The sequence below is a fragment of the Jaculus jaculus genome, chromosome 8 (genome assembly GCF_020740685.1).
Source record: "Jaculus jaculus isolate mJacJac1 chromosome 8, mJacJac1.mat.Y.cur, whole genome shotgun sequence".
Classification (NCBI taxonomy): Eukaryota; Metazoa; Chordata; class Mammalia; order Rodentia; family Dipodidae; genus Jaculus; species Jaculus jaculus.
This window is the reverse complement of record NC_059109.1, coordinates 118,556,232-118,574,994: the sequence shown is the minus strand read 5'-3', so window position 1 is coordinate 118,574,994 and position 18,763 is coordinate 118,556,232. Positions and strand designations below refer to the sequence as shown.

Genomic DNA, 18,763 nt, shown 5'->3' with positions numbered 1-18,763 from the left:
AGTGACCTTTGGACAACTCAAAAGGCAGAGAAGACATGACAGAAGAGTGCTCAGCACAGCTATATCTCTATCACACCTTCTAAGGCTCAGGGCCCATTTTACAAGAGGTGGCAGAAAGAAAAAGCCAAAGGAAGGGTAGGACTCCTTATAATGTGTTCCTCCAGACACAAAATGGCCTGGATATCCATGACCTTGCAGTGCCTGATACTACTTATACAAGACCATCATAATGGGAGAAAAAGATGATGACATCAAAATAAAAGAGGTACTGATTGAGAGGGGAAAGGGATACGAGGGACAGTGGAGTTTCAAAGGGGAAAGTGGGGGGAGGGAGGGAATTACCATGGGTTATTGTGTATAATTATGAAAGCTGTCAAAAAATATGATTATGGAAGCTGTCAAAAAATAAATAAATTAGAAACAAAATACCACACTGGAGAGATAGCTTAGTGGCTAAGTGCTTGCCTGTGATGCCTAAGGACCCTGGTTCGAGGCTTGATTCCCCAGGACCCACATAAGCCAGATGCACAAGGGGGCGCACACATCTGGAGTTTGTTTGCAGAGGATGGAGGCCCTGTTGTGTCCATTCTCTCTGTATCTATCTGCCTCTTTCTCTGTCTGCTGCTCTCAAATACATAAACAAATAAACAATATATATATTTTTTTAAAGAAAAAAGGTGTGAAACACCACACCTGGCAGAAAAGAAAATACCCAAATTCTGATATGTTTCTAAAGTTTTAAAGCCAAAATTTTCTAAAATAAACCTAAAAGTCAAACTTTGCTTTATTTAAAAACACCAAGCTGGGGACCTAGCTCAGTAGTAGAACACTTTGCTTAGTATGTGCAAGATCCTGGGTTGAATCGCCCAGCACCATAAAGGAGAAAAACAAAACAAAAACATATGCTCAGCTGAGTGTGATGGTTCATGCTTATATTCCCAGCCCACAAAGAAAGCTAAGCCAGAAGGACTGGGAGTTCAAGAGCAGGCTGAGCTATAGTATAAGACCATTTTAATAACCAACCAACAAAAAATGTCCACAGTTTTGTTTTTTTGTTTTTAAACTGGTGTGAAAGGCTAAATAAAAGACAGGCATAAAAAAAAACAGGCATTTTGGCACACACCTTTAATCCCAGCACTTGGGAGGCAGAGGTAGGAAAATTGCTGTGAGTTCAAGGCCACCTTGACACTACATAGTATATTCTAGGTCAGCCTGGGCTACAGCAAGACCTTTCCTCAAAAAGGGGAGGGGGGAAGGCAAGCATAGTGGCCTAACTTTATAGTCCTAGCACTTGAGATGCTGAAGCAGGAGGATCATGAGTTCTAGGCCTTTACTTGTCTCCACAATAAAACAAAATGGCCAGAGGTCAAGACATAAGCACATTGTGAATTAGTTTTAAAATAGTTCTGAGCTGGGTGTGGTGGCACACGCCTTTAATCCCAGCACTTGGGAGGCAGAGAACACCTTGAGTTCAAGGCCACCCTGAGACTCCACAGTGAATTCCAGTTAGGCCTGGCACAGAGTGAAACCCTACCTCGAAAAACAAAACAAAACAGTAAATCAGTTCTGATCCTTTAGAAATAAAACAAAATAAGGTCAGCCTGGGATACAGTGAGACCCTACCTTGGGAAAAAAAAAAAAAGAAAAAGAAAAAGAAAGAAAACAAAATAATAAAAACATCTGTATCTTTTTGACCACATATGGGTGAGATAATGTTTGAATATAGGGTCTTCATAGTCAGGGTAAAAAATACAGAGTTTTATTCTATTATTATGTTCAGCCAGTGGCATTAAAACTAGCATGGATGGGGGCTCATTCGCTAAAGGCACTTGCTTGCAAAACCTATGGCTTGGATTTAATTGCCAAGCTACCCATGTAAGCTGGATGCAAAAAGTGGTACACAGCATTTGGTGCTCATTTGCAATAGCAAAAGGCCCTGGAGTACTCATATCAACACATACATACACACTTTCAAATAAATAAATGTTTTAAAGTTTTTTTTTAAACTGGCATTATCAAGGTCATACTCTAGTACAATAATTCCAACTAAGTGAGGAGGACAAACCCTGGAGATGGGGGCGGGGGGCAAGAAAGGATACAGGGAGGTGAGGTTGAAGAATATAATAACAATGTTGCAAAAAGATGGACAGCTTAGACAAGAATTTCAAGAATGAGATCATAATGTTCAACAGGATCTATTCTGGAAGCAATGAGACAGAATTTAGGAGTGGACTTGGATATGTAGTATTAAGAGAAAGAAGAATGAATGACAGGCAATTCTTGGGTTATCAGGAATATATGGGATGGCATTTATTGAGATGAAGCAGGTGATTGGTACAGAACAGATCTGGGGCAAGATATGGCAAGAAGGCAAAATAGGTCTAAGTTGCTCTACAGATATATATACAAGTGGAGATGTCAGGTAGCAGCTGGGTAGCAATGCCTCTGACCTGAGAAGATGTGTCCAGGCTGAAGAATACATGTATGGTACTGACACGCATCATAGCAGAAGTCATGGAACTGATGAGACCATCTAGAGCAAGATGATCCATCACCAAGAGCCCGAGGCCTTCCCCAACTTAAGTTATCTGGTAAGAGAGAAAGAGCTGGCAACAGACACAGAGAAGAAAGGAGCACTGACATCCAAACTAGGCTATTATAGTTTGACAGAGACTCAAGATGAAAAGCGTTCCACAGATACAGTTAGTAGTCAACTAGTCAAATGGTGCTAAGGATGAGAGCAGCAACCTGACCCTCAGTTCTAGGAAGATGAAGACAAGTGGGAATGGTGACAGGAGCTGACTCAGCACAGTAAGAGACAAAAGCCCATCACAGTGAACAAAAAGGAGAATGAAGAATGCAAAGTAAGTACAGAAAACTCAACAGTTTGATTTGAAGGGTAGCAAAGAATGGGAAAACAGCTACAGGAGGCATACTTTACAAGGTACATATGGGTATGTCAATATGAATAATCAAGTAAAAAGGGAGAAGCTGATCAGACAGGAAGGAAGGCCTGGAGAAAAAGGCTGAGGGCGGGCTGGAACTACCTCTACCGTTACCTCCTACTGCTACGCCTCTACTCTCTTCGCTCTGGCTACCCTGGATTCTAACTTCAGATTCTTTGTTACTTGTTCCCTTTCCCTCTGTCCCACATATTCTTCATCCCAGGCATCTATCTATATGCATGGCTTCCTCCCCTTTCACAGTGAGATGTGCCATGGTAGTCTACTCAAAACAGAATAGCCAGGCTGAAGAGATGGTGGAGTGGTTGAAGGTACCTACTTGTAAACTTGAACAGCCATTCCCTCTGCCCCATGACATGCACACACATCTCTTTTCTTATTTTGTTTACTTTTCTTATCTACCCTTTGCTCCTTATTCCTTGCAGCACATGATGGTGCCTGTCACCAGAACTTAAACAGCTGTTCAGTGAAAGAAGAGGAAAGAAGAACTGGGAGCAGGTTACACTCAACAATGGAAATGATGAAGACGAAATAATTCTTATCTAATGTATTTTTCCCATAATAATGTAGCAAGGTCATCAGCTAAGTAGAAGAAAGGAGGAGAAGCTAAAGATAGGAGACCAGAGAAACAACTCACTGGTAAAGTGCAGTAAAATTAAGTGCCACATGACATCTGGTCAAAATCTGAACAGGCTAGTTAGCCTCTGTGCATGGTCTTCCTTCCTCAGTGCTCTCAATCACTCAAGTGCTAAGTGTGGGGTAAATGAGCAGCTGAGCTTAAGCACAGTTGGAGTCTAGAAGTGTTAAAGGGCACAGGATTTAAACTGAATAAGGATGATTTAAGATATAATAAAAAGAGGAAAGGCCAGTGGATTAAGAGTTAGAACAGAAAGCGGTATAAACCTTTCCATCGTATTTATTATTTATATATGTTTGTTATTTATTTTTCCTGGGCTGGGGTTCAAACCTAGAGGTTTGAGCATGCTAAGCAAGCTACACTCTCACCCCAGTAAAATTTTTCTATAAAATGCCAAGAAGTATTTTAAATATTTAAGACCGAATAAAAGCAGATAGATGTTTGTGTGTGTGTATGTGTGTGGGGGGGGGGGGAGAAAGAAAGAAAGAGAGAGAGAGAGAGAGAGAGAGAAAGAGAAAGAATGGGCACACTAGGGCCTCTAGCCACTGCAAATGAAATCCAGACTCATGCACCAACATGTGCATATGGCTTACATGAGTACTAGGGAATTGATTCTGGGTCCTTAGGTTTTACAGGCAAGTGCTTTAACCACTAAGCCATCTCTCCAGCCTGTAAGTATTTTAGACTTTGTATACGGTTTCTGTCATAGTGATTCTACTCTTCAGTTGTGCTACAAAACCAGCCACAAGTAGCTTCCCAGTGTAGCATACTAACAGGCATGACTAGGCACCAATAAAACTCTACTGCAAGAATATCAGGTTAGATATTTTCTTAAGTACATAAGTGTGTGCTTGGGAAGGAAAGAATGTAAAGCAATGCATCTGTATCCATGCACAATAAGGGGCATTTGAGTGAGACCTGGCCAGCACTTTGCCCTTCTATGTAGGTCACAGAATAAAATGCCACCCTGAAGTGAGAGAGGCGGTCACAGCAATGGACAGAATTTGTGTCTAGTTTCAGACAGAAGAACAATGTCTGAGCAGGGAGCTGACAGTAGTAACCGACCTAGACTAGAACTTGGTAAAAGCCCAAGTCTAGCCAGCCATCGTGGCACACGCCTTTATTTATTTTTGGTTTTTCAAGGTAGGGTCTCACTCTAGCCCAGGCTGACCTGGAATTCACTATGGAGTCTCAGGGTGGCCTCGAACTCACAACCATCCTACCTCTGCCTCTCAGTGCTGGGATTAAAGGCGTGCACCACTACGCCCAGCTAACACACCTTTAAATCCCAGCACTTGGAGGCATTGATAGGAGGATCACTGTTACTTCAAGACCTGTTAATTCAGTCTGAGACTATATAATGAATCCCATGTTGAGAATGGGCTAGAGCAAGACCCTACCTTGAAAAATAAAAATAAATTATAAAAAAGCAGCTCAGATCCTTCCAGACCTGCTCAGACAGGAGCTGTGGGGACAGTGGGGCCTAAGCCCAGCAGGAAATTCAGATTCAAAATAAAAACTCCAGAGGCAGAGGTAGGAGGATCATCATGAGTTTGAGGCCACCCTGAGACTACAGAGTGAATTCCAGGTCAGCTTAGACTACAGTGAGACCCTACCTCGAAAAACAAAAAATAAATAAAATAAAATAAAATAAAAACAAGAGCCTGGCATGGTGGCAGATGCCTTTAATACCAGTCCTAGCAAGAGGCAGATCACCCACCCCCTCAAAAAAAAAAAAAAAAGAATAGCAGGTTAGATTTAGCCCATAGGCTTAGTTGGGTAATTCCTAGGTTAGAAAATTACTGGAGTAAAGTACAAGAACTAAAAGGTGGATGGTAACAGGAAATTCAACACTTGATGTCAAGATACCAGGGATGTCGGTTTTCTATGACAGAAGATAAGGTCGTGTGAAGGAACTGAGGTGGCTGTGGGTTTAAAGTGACCAATGTATGTGACTAGCCAGGAAATGGTGCTCTAGGGTGAGACCAAGCTCAGAACAAGCTCTGGCAGCCCATTCAGAATACTCCTGAAAGTTCTAAGACCCTACGTGCTTCCAAACCTGAGAGGTCACAGCTCAACACACCCCAACAATACCTGTTGTTGTATTGGACAAAACTTTTTTTTAAAAAAAAAAAAAAAGAAAAGAAAAATCCAGATTTATTCCAACCTTTCTAGAAATAAAACTGGACATGGACAAAACTTTTTATAGGCTTTTATTTCTGACAATGCCCTCCATGCTGACCACTGTGCTTCTCACTCACTGGTTTAACATTTTTTCTATAAGGTAAAATTAATGTGCAAATGAGATGCATACAATTGAAATGGCTAGTCTCTTGCTTCCACTTTTTCTTTCATTTTTTCTGTTTCTAAAACTGTGTCAACAGTAACATGAGAAAGGAAATGGTACTACCTCTGTTCCTTCAGCTCCTTCTCAAATAAAGTATTTTGTTATTCACTATTTCACCTTCTCACTGCTTAACATACTAGAATTCCTACGCATTCACTACAACAACTACTGACATCATCAACTCTAACCATGTCATTTCCTTCCCTAAAATGAAATCCTAACCCCATTTCTGCCTATGCTAAAAAGGTTCCCCTAGACTTTGACAATCCAGCTTAACTTCCAGCTCTCTCTAAGTTTTAGTCCTCCCTTTTAGTTTATCTTTCTCAACCTTGAAGACAATTAACCTAGATGTAGCCAGCATTGCCTTCTACAAATATGGGGCTATGTTGTGCAGAGCCGTGGGTACAGCAATGAGGAGAAGTGATAAGCACCTATGGCAGCAGCATGTGAGGCACAAGATTGACAATAGATAACAAGAATGACTGAGACAGTAAGAAACAATAAGGAAAGGTCAAAACATGCAACAGCTTCTCTACCACAAGTTCTTGGTAGGGAGCTGGCTCATTTCCAGAATCTCTCAACCCCAAGCTTTCCACATGTAAGAGATGGGCAAGAGGGAGAGGAAGAGAAGAAAAAAGACAATGAGGCAGAAGTTAGGAAGGGAGAAAAAGGGACAGAAATAAAAAGGAAAGGAGAAGACAAAAGGGGAAAGGGTGTAAGTGAAGGACATGGAGACAAGTAAAAACAGACAACAGCCAGGCGTGGTGGTGCATGCCTTTAATCCCAGCACTCCGGAAGCTGAGGTAGGAGGATTGCCATGAGTTTGAGGCCACACTGAGACTAAATAGTGAATTCTAGATCAGTCTGAGCTAGAAGGAGACCCTACCTCAAAAACAAGAAAACAAACAAACAAAAAGCATACATAAAACAGCTAACCAACAAAATGAAAATGCATTCTTACCCTCACCTCACTGTTTGACCTTTTTTACATTAAAAAGCAAATCAACACCCTTAAGTCCCACACCTTTAATCCCAGCACTCAGAAGGTAGAGGTAGGAGGATCACCATGAGTTCAAGGCCACCCTGAGACTACAGTGTGAAATCCAGGTCAGTCTGAGCTAAAGAGAGACCCTACCTTGAAAAACAAACAAACAAACAAAAAACCCAGTAAAAATAAACTCTTCCTCTGATTCAGAACAAAAGGTACATTAGGTATAGGCTCTTCTCAGTGACCTCTATCTTGACCTTGACAGCATCCTGAGGTCATTTCATTAGTAATACTTAGGTTTCACTTACACGAAACTGAATAGACACAAACCTAGTATCATTTGGGTGTTATTGGGGTCCGTTTCTGTTTGCAAGGCACCTATGAGTATATTCACAAGTCTCAACTTCAGGGACAGAAAAGTTATTGGTTTATCATAAGAAGAGCTGTCATCATTACTAAACTTTCCTTCCAGGACCACCTGTGGAAAAAAACAAATAATATTTATATTTAATATTAGCTGTTGTGGTACATGATGCCCATTTAGGAACAGCAAGTGGGGATAAGAGAAGATCAGGCCAATGAACCAGGTTTTCAATATAATCCTAGCTGCTGTCTGTAACTAATTCACTTGCCATATGCAGTCAGGTGTCACCAGCCTATAATAACATGGATGGCAGGACAAGGCAGACTGGCAATCCAATGGAAGCAATATATTAATACAGCAATTTCACTAATTCAACTGAAGTCACTTTTTAAAAATATTTTATTTATTTGAGAGGGAGAGAGCAAAAAAGAAGTACACACAGAGAGAGAATGGCTGTGCCTCAGGCCACTGCAAACAAACTCACACATCACCTTGTATATCTGAAATCACTTTTATAAAGCCCCTGTCCCATTTAAAAAAAAAAAAAATGGAGCTGGAGAGATGGCTTAGCAGTTAAGGCACTTGTCTGCAAAGCCTAATGACCTAGATTCTATTCCCCAGTACCCACGTAAGTCAGATGCACAAAGTGGCACATGCATCTGAAGTTCATTTGCAGAGGCTAGGCACCCATACTCTCTCTATCCATATTTCTCTGCTTACAAATAAATAAATAAATAAAGTGTCTTAAAAATAAACAATTTGATTTAAATTAGCACACATAAACATAAACTGAATACAGACCACAAAAAACTTTAATAATGGTGGGACAGAATGCTGAAGCAGTAGGATTATAAATTTATAGCCAAGCTGAGCTACCTAAGACACTGTCTTAAAAAGAAGAGCCGGTTGTGGTGGCACACGCCTTTAATCCCAGCACTCGGGAGGCAGAGGTAGGAGAATTGCCAAGAGTTCGAGGCCACCCTGAGACTACATAGTGAATTCCAGGTCAGCCTGAGCCAGAGCGAGACCCTACCTCAGGAAGAAAAAAAAAAAAAAAAAGAGGAGGAGGAGAAGGGGTCCAACTGGGTGCTGGTGGCCATGTGGGTGAGCAGCACGAGGTAGGCAGTGGCTAAAGCCAACAAGAGCATCAGCCATCACCTGGACTATATCACTCAGAGCCTATAGCAGCAGTGTCTGCAGGCAGAAAACACAGCAGTGATGAGAGATTTTAGAAGAGTGGAAAATGCTTATCACATGGAAGTTAAGGTCTGCATTATAGTTACTGAATTTGGAAAAATACAAATATTTATGTTTCTTGTTGAAAAGCCAGATAGCTCCACAGTCATCAGCCCATCCAAGTTCTATGACTCTCCAGGTTCTGTTGAGAATTTTTGCCAGAAAGCCTGTCTTGTTGCTGTTGAGAATGCGTGGAACAAAGCTCAAGAAATCTGTAACATTGTTGGCCAAACCCTAGGAAGACCCATACCAATCAAAGAAAAAAAAGGGGGGGCTGGGGAAATGGCTTAGTGGTTAAGACACTTGCCTACAAAGCCAAAGGACCTAGGTTCAATTCCCCAGGACCCACGTAAGCCAGATGCACATGGTGGCACATGTGTCTGGAGTTCGTTTGCAATGGCTGGAGGACCTAGCACGCCCATTTGCTACCTGCCCCCTCTCACTCTCCCTCTCTCTCAAATAAATAAAATATTTTTTAAAAAAGAAAAGAAAAAGAAAAAGAAACAAAAGAATAGGAAGGCCCAATGGCTGACTATCAGTCATCCAGACTCAACTTCATTGCCTGTTCAACAGAAAATCAAGAGTGCAACAATACATGCTGCCTCAAGACTGTTATGCCAGGCAGGCATGGTGACATGGTGACGCACACCTTTAATCACAGCACTTGGAAGGCAGAGTTAGGAGGATTGCTGTGAGTTCGAGACCTCCCTGAGACTACATTGTGAACTCCAGATCAGCCTGGGATAGAGTGAGACTCTCCCTTGAAAAACAAAACAAAACAAAAAAGTGTTTGTTACTTTCAATGTAAAGAGTAATGAGAAGAGAAAGAAGTGACTCTGACATGCAGCTGACATATTGTATTTGTATTTTTATCTGGCTTTACACTTTTTTTATTATTTCTTTTTGTCCTGAACACATAAATTATATCATATACTGTTTCTGTGCAAAATCTGTCACTCTTTGAATATAATCTCATAAAGTGCTTATATACATTTTCTGGTTTCCAAAACTTACTCTAAGAAATGCTCATAAGAAGAAGAAGAAATAAGAAATGAATAAGGAAGAAATACTGAATGACACATTACCTCAGATCTGACTGTGCCAAAATGATGAGGGAGAGGCAACAAAGAGAGCAGGATACTAATGGAGGATCTTCTCAATTCTGTTGGATTGACATAGCTTTTGAATTTCAAGAGTTCTCTGTCAAAAAATGTAAAGCTATTAGTATTTTTGTGCTAAGGAATGTTTTTAGCTACTCCCAAGTATATACTGTGCCTTTTTTTTTTTTTTTTTTTTTTTTTGGTAATCCAAGTATTGTGTATGGCAGAACAACTTTGTTAAACTCTTACTGAATTAAGCTAGAACTTGATTTCTTTCATTATTTGAAAAAGTTAAGGCCACTATAAAAGTAGGACTTCAGGCCAGGCTTGTTCTCACCCTTCTAGACCAAGCCTAAAAGGATTCACTAAGCCCATAGATAAATCAAAAGTGAAGACAGGGCTGGAGAGATGGCTTAGTGGTTAAGGCACTTGCCTACGAAGAACCCAGGTTCCATTCCCCAGGACCCACATAAATCAGATGCACAGGGTGGCACCTGTATCTGGAGTTCATTTGCAGTGTCTGGAGGCCCTGTTGTGCCCATTCTTTCTCTCTTTAATAATAAATGAATACAAATAAAATAAATATTTAAAAGTGAAGATATCCAGGGATACAGTAGGTTTGGATGAATGTTCTTTACTCAATTTAACATGGCCTGGTTCCCCTTGGAGTATGAAGACAGTTGGACAGGATGAATTAAGAAACAAAGAGGAAGCACCAAAACAGACCAGGCCAAACCAGACAACTGACATAGTAGTAGAGAATGACAGCTTACCTGTCAGGCAAAATGGTCTCAAGAGCTGAAATAAAGTAAGGAACCACAACATCAATCCCTTTCAAGTCACAGCAGAACAAAGGAGGGGAGTTTAGAATAACGCTGGCCAAGACAGGATGGCACACATAATCATTTATCTGCAAACCTTGAATTAAAAGCATGTAAAATCTAGGAAAGCAAGAAAAAAAATTTAAACAAACTGCTAACGAAAAACTTCCAGACTTATTAATATTCTTTTTCCACTCTTCACTATTTCTAGCCTTTAAGATATTACCAGAATTTAAACAATTCAAAATCATTAACACAAGGTAACAAATTATATTTCCTAATGAGGAAAAAAGAGGTTCATCTCTATTACACTTCCTCAGTCTTAAACCTTTGTAACTCAAAGTTACAGGTACCAGAAATTGAGGCAACCAGAACAAAACAAATGCCTGGGTGCTTATCAATAAATTGATGGGGTCAATGAATCAATTCTACCAGCATTTACAATCCTAGGAAATAAAAGTGTATTTGTGTCTTTTCCCTTCCTCCATTGTTTCCTGGAAGTGGGGGCAGGTACTACTGTGAGACACTTTTGGATTATTTCTTATCTACTGATTCAATCTGTCACTTCTCCATAGAACTCAACCAAAACTGGACAAGCAAATTACCAGTGGCATCAAAATTGCCAAATCGATGCACATGGTGGTATTTGTATGTGGGGTTTGTTTCCACTGGCTGGAGGCCCTGACACACTCATTCTTTCTCTCTTTCTACCCCCCCTTCTCTCTCTCATAAATAAGTAAAAATAAAATATTTTTTTTTAATTGCTAAATCTTGGGTTGGAGGGATCACTTAGTGGTTAAGGCATTTGCCTGCAAAGCCAAAGGACCCATGTTCGATTCCCCAGGACCTACATTAGCCAAATGCACAAGGTAGCATATGCATCTGGAGTTCGTTTGCAGTGGCTAGAGGCCCTGACACGCTCATTCTCATTCTCTCTCTTTCTGTTCCTCTCTGTCAAATTTTTTTTAAAAAATTGCCAAATCTATGTATAAGTCTTCACTTACTCTGCCTTTTGAAAGGATTCAACCTTGTGGTCACTCCCTTCTCTCCTCACTCGTTTCTGATCTCTATGTTAGTTCCTTTATCACTCTTATATTACCTGACCCTAAGACTGGCATTCCTCAGGATGTCAACCTCAGCTCTTTAAGTTCTCTTCTACTTGCCCCATTTTTTAAACACCTCTTAAGCCACTGTAGAAAACAAATCGGTTCTAGTTTACACCTTCCAATTGAGCTCAAAATCTATCAGCCTAGGGACAAGGGGAGGACATGGCCAGGCTCCTGGCAGGACTACCGGCACCGAGTGGGCTCCTGACGCCGATCTGTTGATGCGTACCCCACCAGCCACACACATTCAACGTATTCAAGACTAAGTTCATCATTTGCCCACTCGTAAATCTGTTGAGTTTGTCATACCACCATTTGGGACATCTCTCCAGCCTAAGGTCTCCCTCAGATATGAGCCATCACCAAAATGGGTGAACTTCACCACCTTTATGTGACCCACCCTCAGAGCTGCATCTAGCTAGGGCAGAAATGAACACCTAATTAACCAGATCTTCTTTTCCAAGAAGCAAACATTAAGATTCAAAGATGCTAAGTGACCCTGATGAAATCCTAGGCCAAGGCTGTGGAAACTGGGAGCACAGAAGCATGCTGCAAAGTAAGAAAAAATAATCTGCAGAGAAGAATGAAGCAGTTCTGGAAGACCACAAAGGCAGAGACTCAAAAAGAAGAACAGCCTAAGCGAGAGTGAAACCCTACCTCGAACCACCCCCCCCAAAAAAAGAAGAAGGACGGTTGTTTTGCTCCCTGAACACTTTCAAGTCTCCGGTTTCCTGCTCTTTACTGCACTGTTCTTTAAAAAGCCCTGCTTTTCTATGCCTTATGTTTCTGTATTTAGTTCCCTCTGGTAAGAGTCCATTCCAGGACTGGAGAATGGCTCAGCTGTTAACGTACTTGCTTGTCAAGTCTGATGACTCAGGTTCGATTCCACAGAACTCACATAAAGCCAGATGCACAAAGTGGTGCAGCATCTGAAGTTTGTTTGCCATGGCACACCCTCCTCCCTTCCTTTCTTTCTCTATCTCTAATAAATAAAAAATACAAAGAAAAAATAATAACATAAAAAGCCAGGCATAATAGCCTACTTTAGTCCTAGCACTCAGCAGGGAGAGGTAGAAGGATGGCTGTGAGTTCAAGGCCAGCCTGGAACTACAGAGTGAATTCTAGGTTAGCCTGGGCTTTAATAGGATCCTACCGTGAAATAGCAAAACCACCACCAAAAAAGCTTTTTCCTCTCTCCTGAGAACCTAATAGTACACAGCTATCTAAATGTCCTGGTTGATATTAACCTTACTTTAACAGGTGATGAGAGCAAGGCAAATCAAGAAAAGCAAAAGGGTTGGGGATATAATATGCCCAGTGGTAGAGCACTTGCCTAGCATTATGCCTCATGAGGACCTAGTTTAAAGCCCCAGAACGGAAAAAAAAAAAAAAAAAAAAAGGAAAAGAAAAAGAAAAAGAAAAGCAAGAGACCATAACAAAATCTTAAGTATTCAGGTAGGTGCAGAGTACAGAAAGAAAAAAGAAAGTGTCAAATACCAAAGGAGGCAGGAGTCAGTTCATCAATAAAGATATAGAGGGTATGGTGATTTGAGGCAGGTGTCCCTCATAAACTTAGGTGTTCTGGATGCTAGGTTCCCCAGCTGATGGCAATTGGAAATTAATGCTTCCTGGAGGCAGTGTACTGTTGGGGCGGGCTTATGGGTATCATAGCTAGTTTCCCCATGCCAGTGTTTGGGCACCCTTTCCTGTTGCTACTGTCTACCTTATGTTGGCCAGGGGGTGATGTCCACCCTCTGCTCATGCCATCGTTTTCCCCTGCCATCATGGAGCTTCTCCTGAAGCCTGAAGCTACTCTTGGTTGGGTGATTTCTACCAGTAATGCGAACCTGACTGCAACAGAGGGGGTAGACACTAATGACTCCTAAGTTCTAGCCTAAGCAGCTAAATGGATGACAGGGCCACTCACTAACATGGTAGAAGCCAGATATAAATAAGATAATCCTACCCAACTTGCAAGCACATCTAGACACCACTCATCCTTTCTACATGATCATCCAATCTTTTCTGTCTTTCCTGAGCTTCAAGGGTAAATATGCACTGCTTTTTCCTCCAAATGCCCAAAACCATTTATCTCTTTCTCCTGTCAATTTCCGATTCCTATGGGATCACTGTTCCTTTGCATGGCTTTGTTCACCCGAGAAAGTAAGCTTCTTAGAGGCAGATTTACAAGTGACTTGTATCTGGACTATTTAGGGACCTACTACTGTGCCAAAAAGATCTATTAAATTACTGTGGCGCTTCTATGTCTCTCCAGAATTAACAAAATTCAAGTAAGATGGAATAATACTTCTAAAATAAGAGCCTTAGTGGTCTTTGTCAAATCTGAAGAGAAGTAAAATGAAGAAATTCAAACAATTTTCAGTTGCAAAAGACAATGGCAGGTATTTCAAACCAACATTTACTTATCATTTCAGCCTACCAGGCCACATTAAAATAAAGATTTACTATCAAACTATATGAATGCCAAAATAAACAAAAAATTCTAAGACCTGGATAAATAAGCTGGCAGAATCTCTTCTCCAGTCTTCTTGCTACAAAAAATCCTACACAGTGTCCCACAAGCCTCAGCTCTTCCTGCTTCATAGTTATCAGGAAATTCACTTGCATCAAACATGGGATTGGAAACCATGGTGTCTGTGGACATTTGTGAACCTTTCCGTCGAAACTCCATGCTAGCTTGTGTTGCAATAGCTGGGGAGAGAAAAGGAGGATTTTATTATACTTGCCAGTATGTCAAATAGGCTCATGGGACCCTGGACACAAAGATCAAATATTGATGTCATTATGTAACTACTTTAATAGAATCCAATAATGCTTTTGTTTGGCAACTATTTCTTAATTAATTTTTAAAGGGCTCTCTGAAATCATCTTTAAAAATGGGAAACAATTAATTTACAATAGCATTATTACTTTAGCAAATTCTATAAAAACCATTTTTCAACTGAATTTTTGATAAGACTACACTTGTATTTATCTGTATTTGTACATATCTGTACTTACATACAGATATATAACACAGAATTTGGCTTTTCTATTATTTACTTTGGTTTTTCCTCCCCATATAGAATGATCCTTAAACATTAAGAAAAATTACTACAATTTACATATTAAGTCAGATATGTCATAATTAAGTGGGCAACCCCATGCCAGTTGGAGTACTTCAGGGAGAGGGCAAGGTAAGGATGAGAAATGAGCAGGGAGGAAGAGAGAGCATTCCCACCACCCACCCAACTCCAAAACACACACCAAAGAATCTCCCAACCAAGCAAAATGAGTATGAATTTTAACAACCACAGACAGCAGCTAATTTGAGGTTGATAAATCAGAAAATTGGGTTGGTAAGAAAGATTATCATGGTCATTTGTTGTCACTGAAATAGAAGCCCTTTGAAAGTTGCTTTTAACAAAAGATTTCATAGTGTATTGGGGGAAAAAAGTCACTCTGAAATCTTTTATAACTCCACATAAAATGCTTAAATTATTTTGTAAGAATAGATGTAATAGAATGCAGAGTCAAGCATAAATCTTTATGCAACTTCCCATGAGCCATTTTAGACCTGAATAAGCTATCCAGCAAAAATACATTTGAAAACACTACATGCAGAATGCATACAAATCAAACACTAAATCTGTATAAAAATAAGTTTAAAGCTTAAAAAAAAAAAAAGAAAAACAAAGCCAAAACACAGTTAGTGCAAAGTCCTGGAATTCATGACATGACCAGACTAGTATACAGAAATAATGGGACTGATTCAGGCAGATTAATTTGCTTTTGCCAACAATCTTCCCCATTCAAAACACAGAAAAATATTTTTCTTCCCAAGTGCAAAAACTACAAGAGACAATGACAATCAAATTTTTTAATGGAATTATGAAAAAAATAAAAACATGACTGCAATTAAGGAGAAGCTTCTGGTTCCTACTTACAAGATTTATAAGAAAGAAGAATTTGGATAAAAGATGCTGCAAGATAATAGAAATAAATGGAAACAAATCAAAGGACAGCAGTAATTATAAAATACTTTAAAGATGGTGAAATTTTACAATAAGAAGCTTTTTAGCTTTTTAAAAATTAAATTTAAAGCTTTACGATACCACAAGCTAGTTTAAAAACATAGGAAACTGTGCATTCAAGTCCAAAAGTATGATTTTTGTATCATGCAAAACAATGAACAAAGGAAATTACACAACTACAAGGAACTGAGGTTTTGAACTGCCTGCAACGTGCACTACACAGTTTTGTTCATTAACCCTTCCCAGCTCGATGTCACTTTTACAAAGCACAGTGTACTGTCAGGTAAACTAAAAGCAGTTTTTTTTTTTAAAAGTAAATATTTATAAACTAAAGGTGAACTGCATGACAGAATTCCTTGATGGCAGCCAGCACTTAAAAAAACAATACCTCCCACCCCCTCCCCAACCCCATAACCCCAAGATCTCAAAACTGGCACCCCAGAACACTCTATTACCACTTCAACTACTTGGACACTTCAGATCTCCTGGATAATATAATGGCCTTTGGCATCTCAGCACACACAGAAAGAGAGGAGCATCTGTCTTTCCCCACCAGAGAGAATGTTAAGCGTGAAAATGGGATACTGCTCACATATGATTTGAATTCCAGTCTCTCCTTTCTGGTGAAATGTGTGAGCAAAGCTGTTACAAACTCCCTAGAGATGGAAAGCTCTAAATTGCCATTATGCAAAAGCCTACCAATCAAGTGGCAAGGCCTCATGAGCCATTCTACATTCAGGGAATTCAGAGGTAACAGCTCAATATTTATATTTTAAGAATTGCACCATAACAAAAAATTTAAAACTATTGACTCACTCTAGAAAATACCATATAAAGTAATAAACATGGTTCATAAAACTCAAAATATATGGTATATGAACACGAAGAAAATGTACCAAGAGTGGTTTTCAAATTTTCATGTAGTCATTATAATTAAGCATATTTACATATCCATCAATAAGTACTACTTTCAAACTTGTAAATAAAACTGTAATATGAAAATGGCAGAATGTAAAGTGTCTGAATTTGAAGAAAATAAAGTATGCAAAGGAATCTCTAAGCTCATTCATGCAATCTCAAATTGTATTTCTGACCATCTCTATACCCACAGCTGTCCTACATTATTCCAAAGACTTAGAACATTTGCAATAACAGTATGTATAAAATAATAATGGACAAAGACCCTCATTCTAGATGATACATGATAGATTTTCTGAGAAGTAGCAGAGAACCTTATAATCAATACATTAATTTCCTTAGAGAAACAAAAAAAAATAACACAATCAGACATCTTTTATCTCAATCTACTTCCAACCCTTGTGGAAAAATGTTTTTTTACCAAACAACCAATACACTCATTAAAGCATAAACATAGTACCTGGCATACAGTAATAACAACTCAATAAATGACAGGCATGTTTACTATTCAAGACATATGATATTCAAAACATTCTGTACTTCCCACCCATCCATCCTCAACTCTACCCCTATCCAGGCACAATGTAAGATGATAAAAATGAACCCAATTTCATTCAGACTACAATAAAAACCAATGGAGACCATTGGTTGAGTTGTTAATTCTCTACTGTACTTACTAAGTTCCAGAACAAAATGATATTTTTGAAAGGGTGCTCTAGAAAGAAAAATCCTTAGACTAAAACCTGAGAGGTTAGAGTCTACTGTGAAGCACAAAATTTCTGGTATTTACTGTACTAATGAGTGAACGGCTATCAAAAATCAAAGAAAACATTTCTGTGTAAACTTCCATTTAAAATCTTTCATTTTAATATAAATATTATTATCCTAGCTGACATGAAAGGAATTTCCAGGTCACCTAAAAAAAAGGAATTTAATGCAACAAAAAGTGGCTAACCTGAGTATGTCTAATAAGAACAGACAAAAGGTTGAACCTCATAGAACATACATAAAGATAGATAAGAAAATTTCACAAGTTTCTATCGCTTCAGCTGGAAAGAGTCAAGCAAAATGCATTGCTTGTTCAGAAACAACTTTTTAAGATACATATTAATCTTGCAGGTAGGAAAGATTAAAAAAGAAAAAAAACAGAAAAAAATAAACTAATGATAACACATTTCAGGAGCAATATTTACCAGTCATGCTGCTGTCTCTGTTTATCCCATTATGAAGTTTACAGTGAACAAATGCTGCATCAAATAACCATGATCCAAAGAGATTCAAGATGCTGTTAACCTTTGGTCTCCGGGGAGCAGGCAGTGGCCGGGGTTCTGAACTCGTCTGATTTGGACTTGACAGAGGAGAGGTGGAGGATGTCTGGTGCTGGACTTTTGAGGCATGAGCAGTACTAACCTAACACAAGAATACAAGTAAATGCCCACAGCCATGAGAAGTTTGAGGAAGTAACAGAACGTTTTCAAACAAGAGAGTAGATGAAAATGTCAGCCTTATAAAGGCTAATGATGAAGAAAGTCCTACCGTGCTTGTCTTCATGGTGGCCTTATTCACAGTAACAGCCCGGTGCCTCCGGTTATGCGGTGGGGTGGTATTTACAGCAGTGCTTTGAGGCATACTTAGTCTATTCACAGGTGTTGGGGGAGCACTGTCTGATCGAGGTCTAGAAATGCCTTAAAAATACAAAAGTTTTACAAAGAAAAATGGAGTTACTCTTCCTTATCTAAAATACATGAAGGAAAAATCTTCCAAAAGCAATATCCATGACGATGTGGGACACACAGACAATAGCAGAGACTACTAACTGCCTGAAAATATCACCCTTTCTTCCTAAGTAACAGAACACAAAGTTTAGCTAGACAAGACTATCTAGAAGCAATGACTATGTTTTCAAGCGTCACCTGCAGCTAGATGTGGCCATGTTCTATGTTCTAACCAAAATGAAGCAGATGACTCCTAGGTGGGTCTTCCAGGAAATCTCCTTTAAAAGGACCATGGATATAAACTAACCTTCCTAACCCCCAGACATGTCTGCTGGAACTCTCTCAACCACAAAGACCCATCAGGCAGTTCGCCTGATAAGAGCCATTAGACAAAAAAGTCTCTAGTCCCTGAAAGCAATGGAACTACTATAAGAACCCAATTTCACATATATGAAAATAGATCTTTGCAAAACAGAGATTCATGGTCATTATGTGGCAGTCACTCTTAATCAGAATGAATATAGTAAGTATCTA

At 39.5% G+C, this 18,763-nt stretch overlaps 1 protein-coding gene and 1 pseudogene across 7 annotated transcripts in view; one reads left to right on the top strand and one right to left on the bottom strand.

Annotated features, from left to right (window-relative positions):
- Ralgapb (Ral GTPase activating protein non-catalytic subunit beta) overlaps window positions 1–18,763 on the bottom strand; it is a 116,118-nt gene that overhangs the window by 54,994 nt on the left and 42,361 nt on the right. For 5 of the 7 annotated variants that reach the window (XM_012950722.2, XM_045155847.1, XM_045155848.1 and 2 more), the window contains 7 exons: window positions 18,051–18,199; window positions 17,708–17,924; window positions 15,510–15,545; window positions 14,073–14,274; window positions 10,409–10,576; window positions 9,621–9,735; window positions 7,266–7,413 (listed from right to left, as the gene is read on the bottom strand). In XM_012950722.2, coding sequence (XP_012806176.1) covers window positions 7,266–7,413; window positions 9,621–9,735; window positions 10,409–10,576; window positions 14,073–14,274; window positions 15,510–15,545; window positions 17,708–17,924; window positions 18,051–18,199 — 1,035 coding nt within the window. The remainder of the gene's footprint in view (window positions 1–7,265; window positions 7,414–9,620; window positions 9,736–10,408; window positions 10,577–14,072; window positions 14,275–15,509; window positions 15,546–17,707; window positions 17,925–18,050; window positions 18,200–18,763) is intronic. The other 2 variants (XM_004666683.3, XM_004666684.3) reach the window with 1 other exon arrangement.
- Window positions 8,398–9,369, top strand: LOC123462766 (annotated as a pseudogene).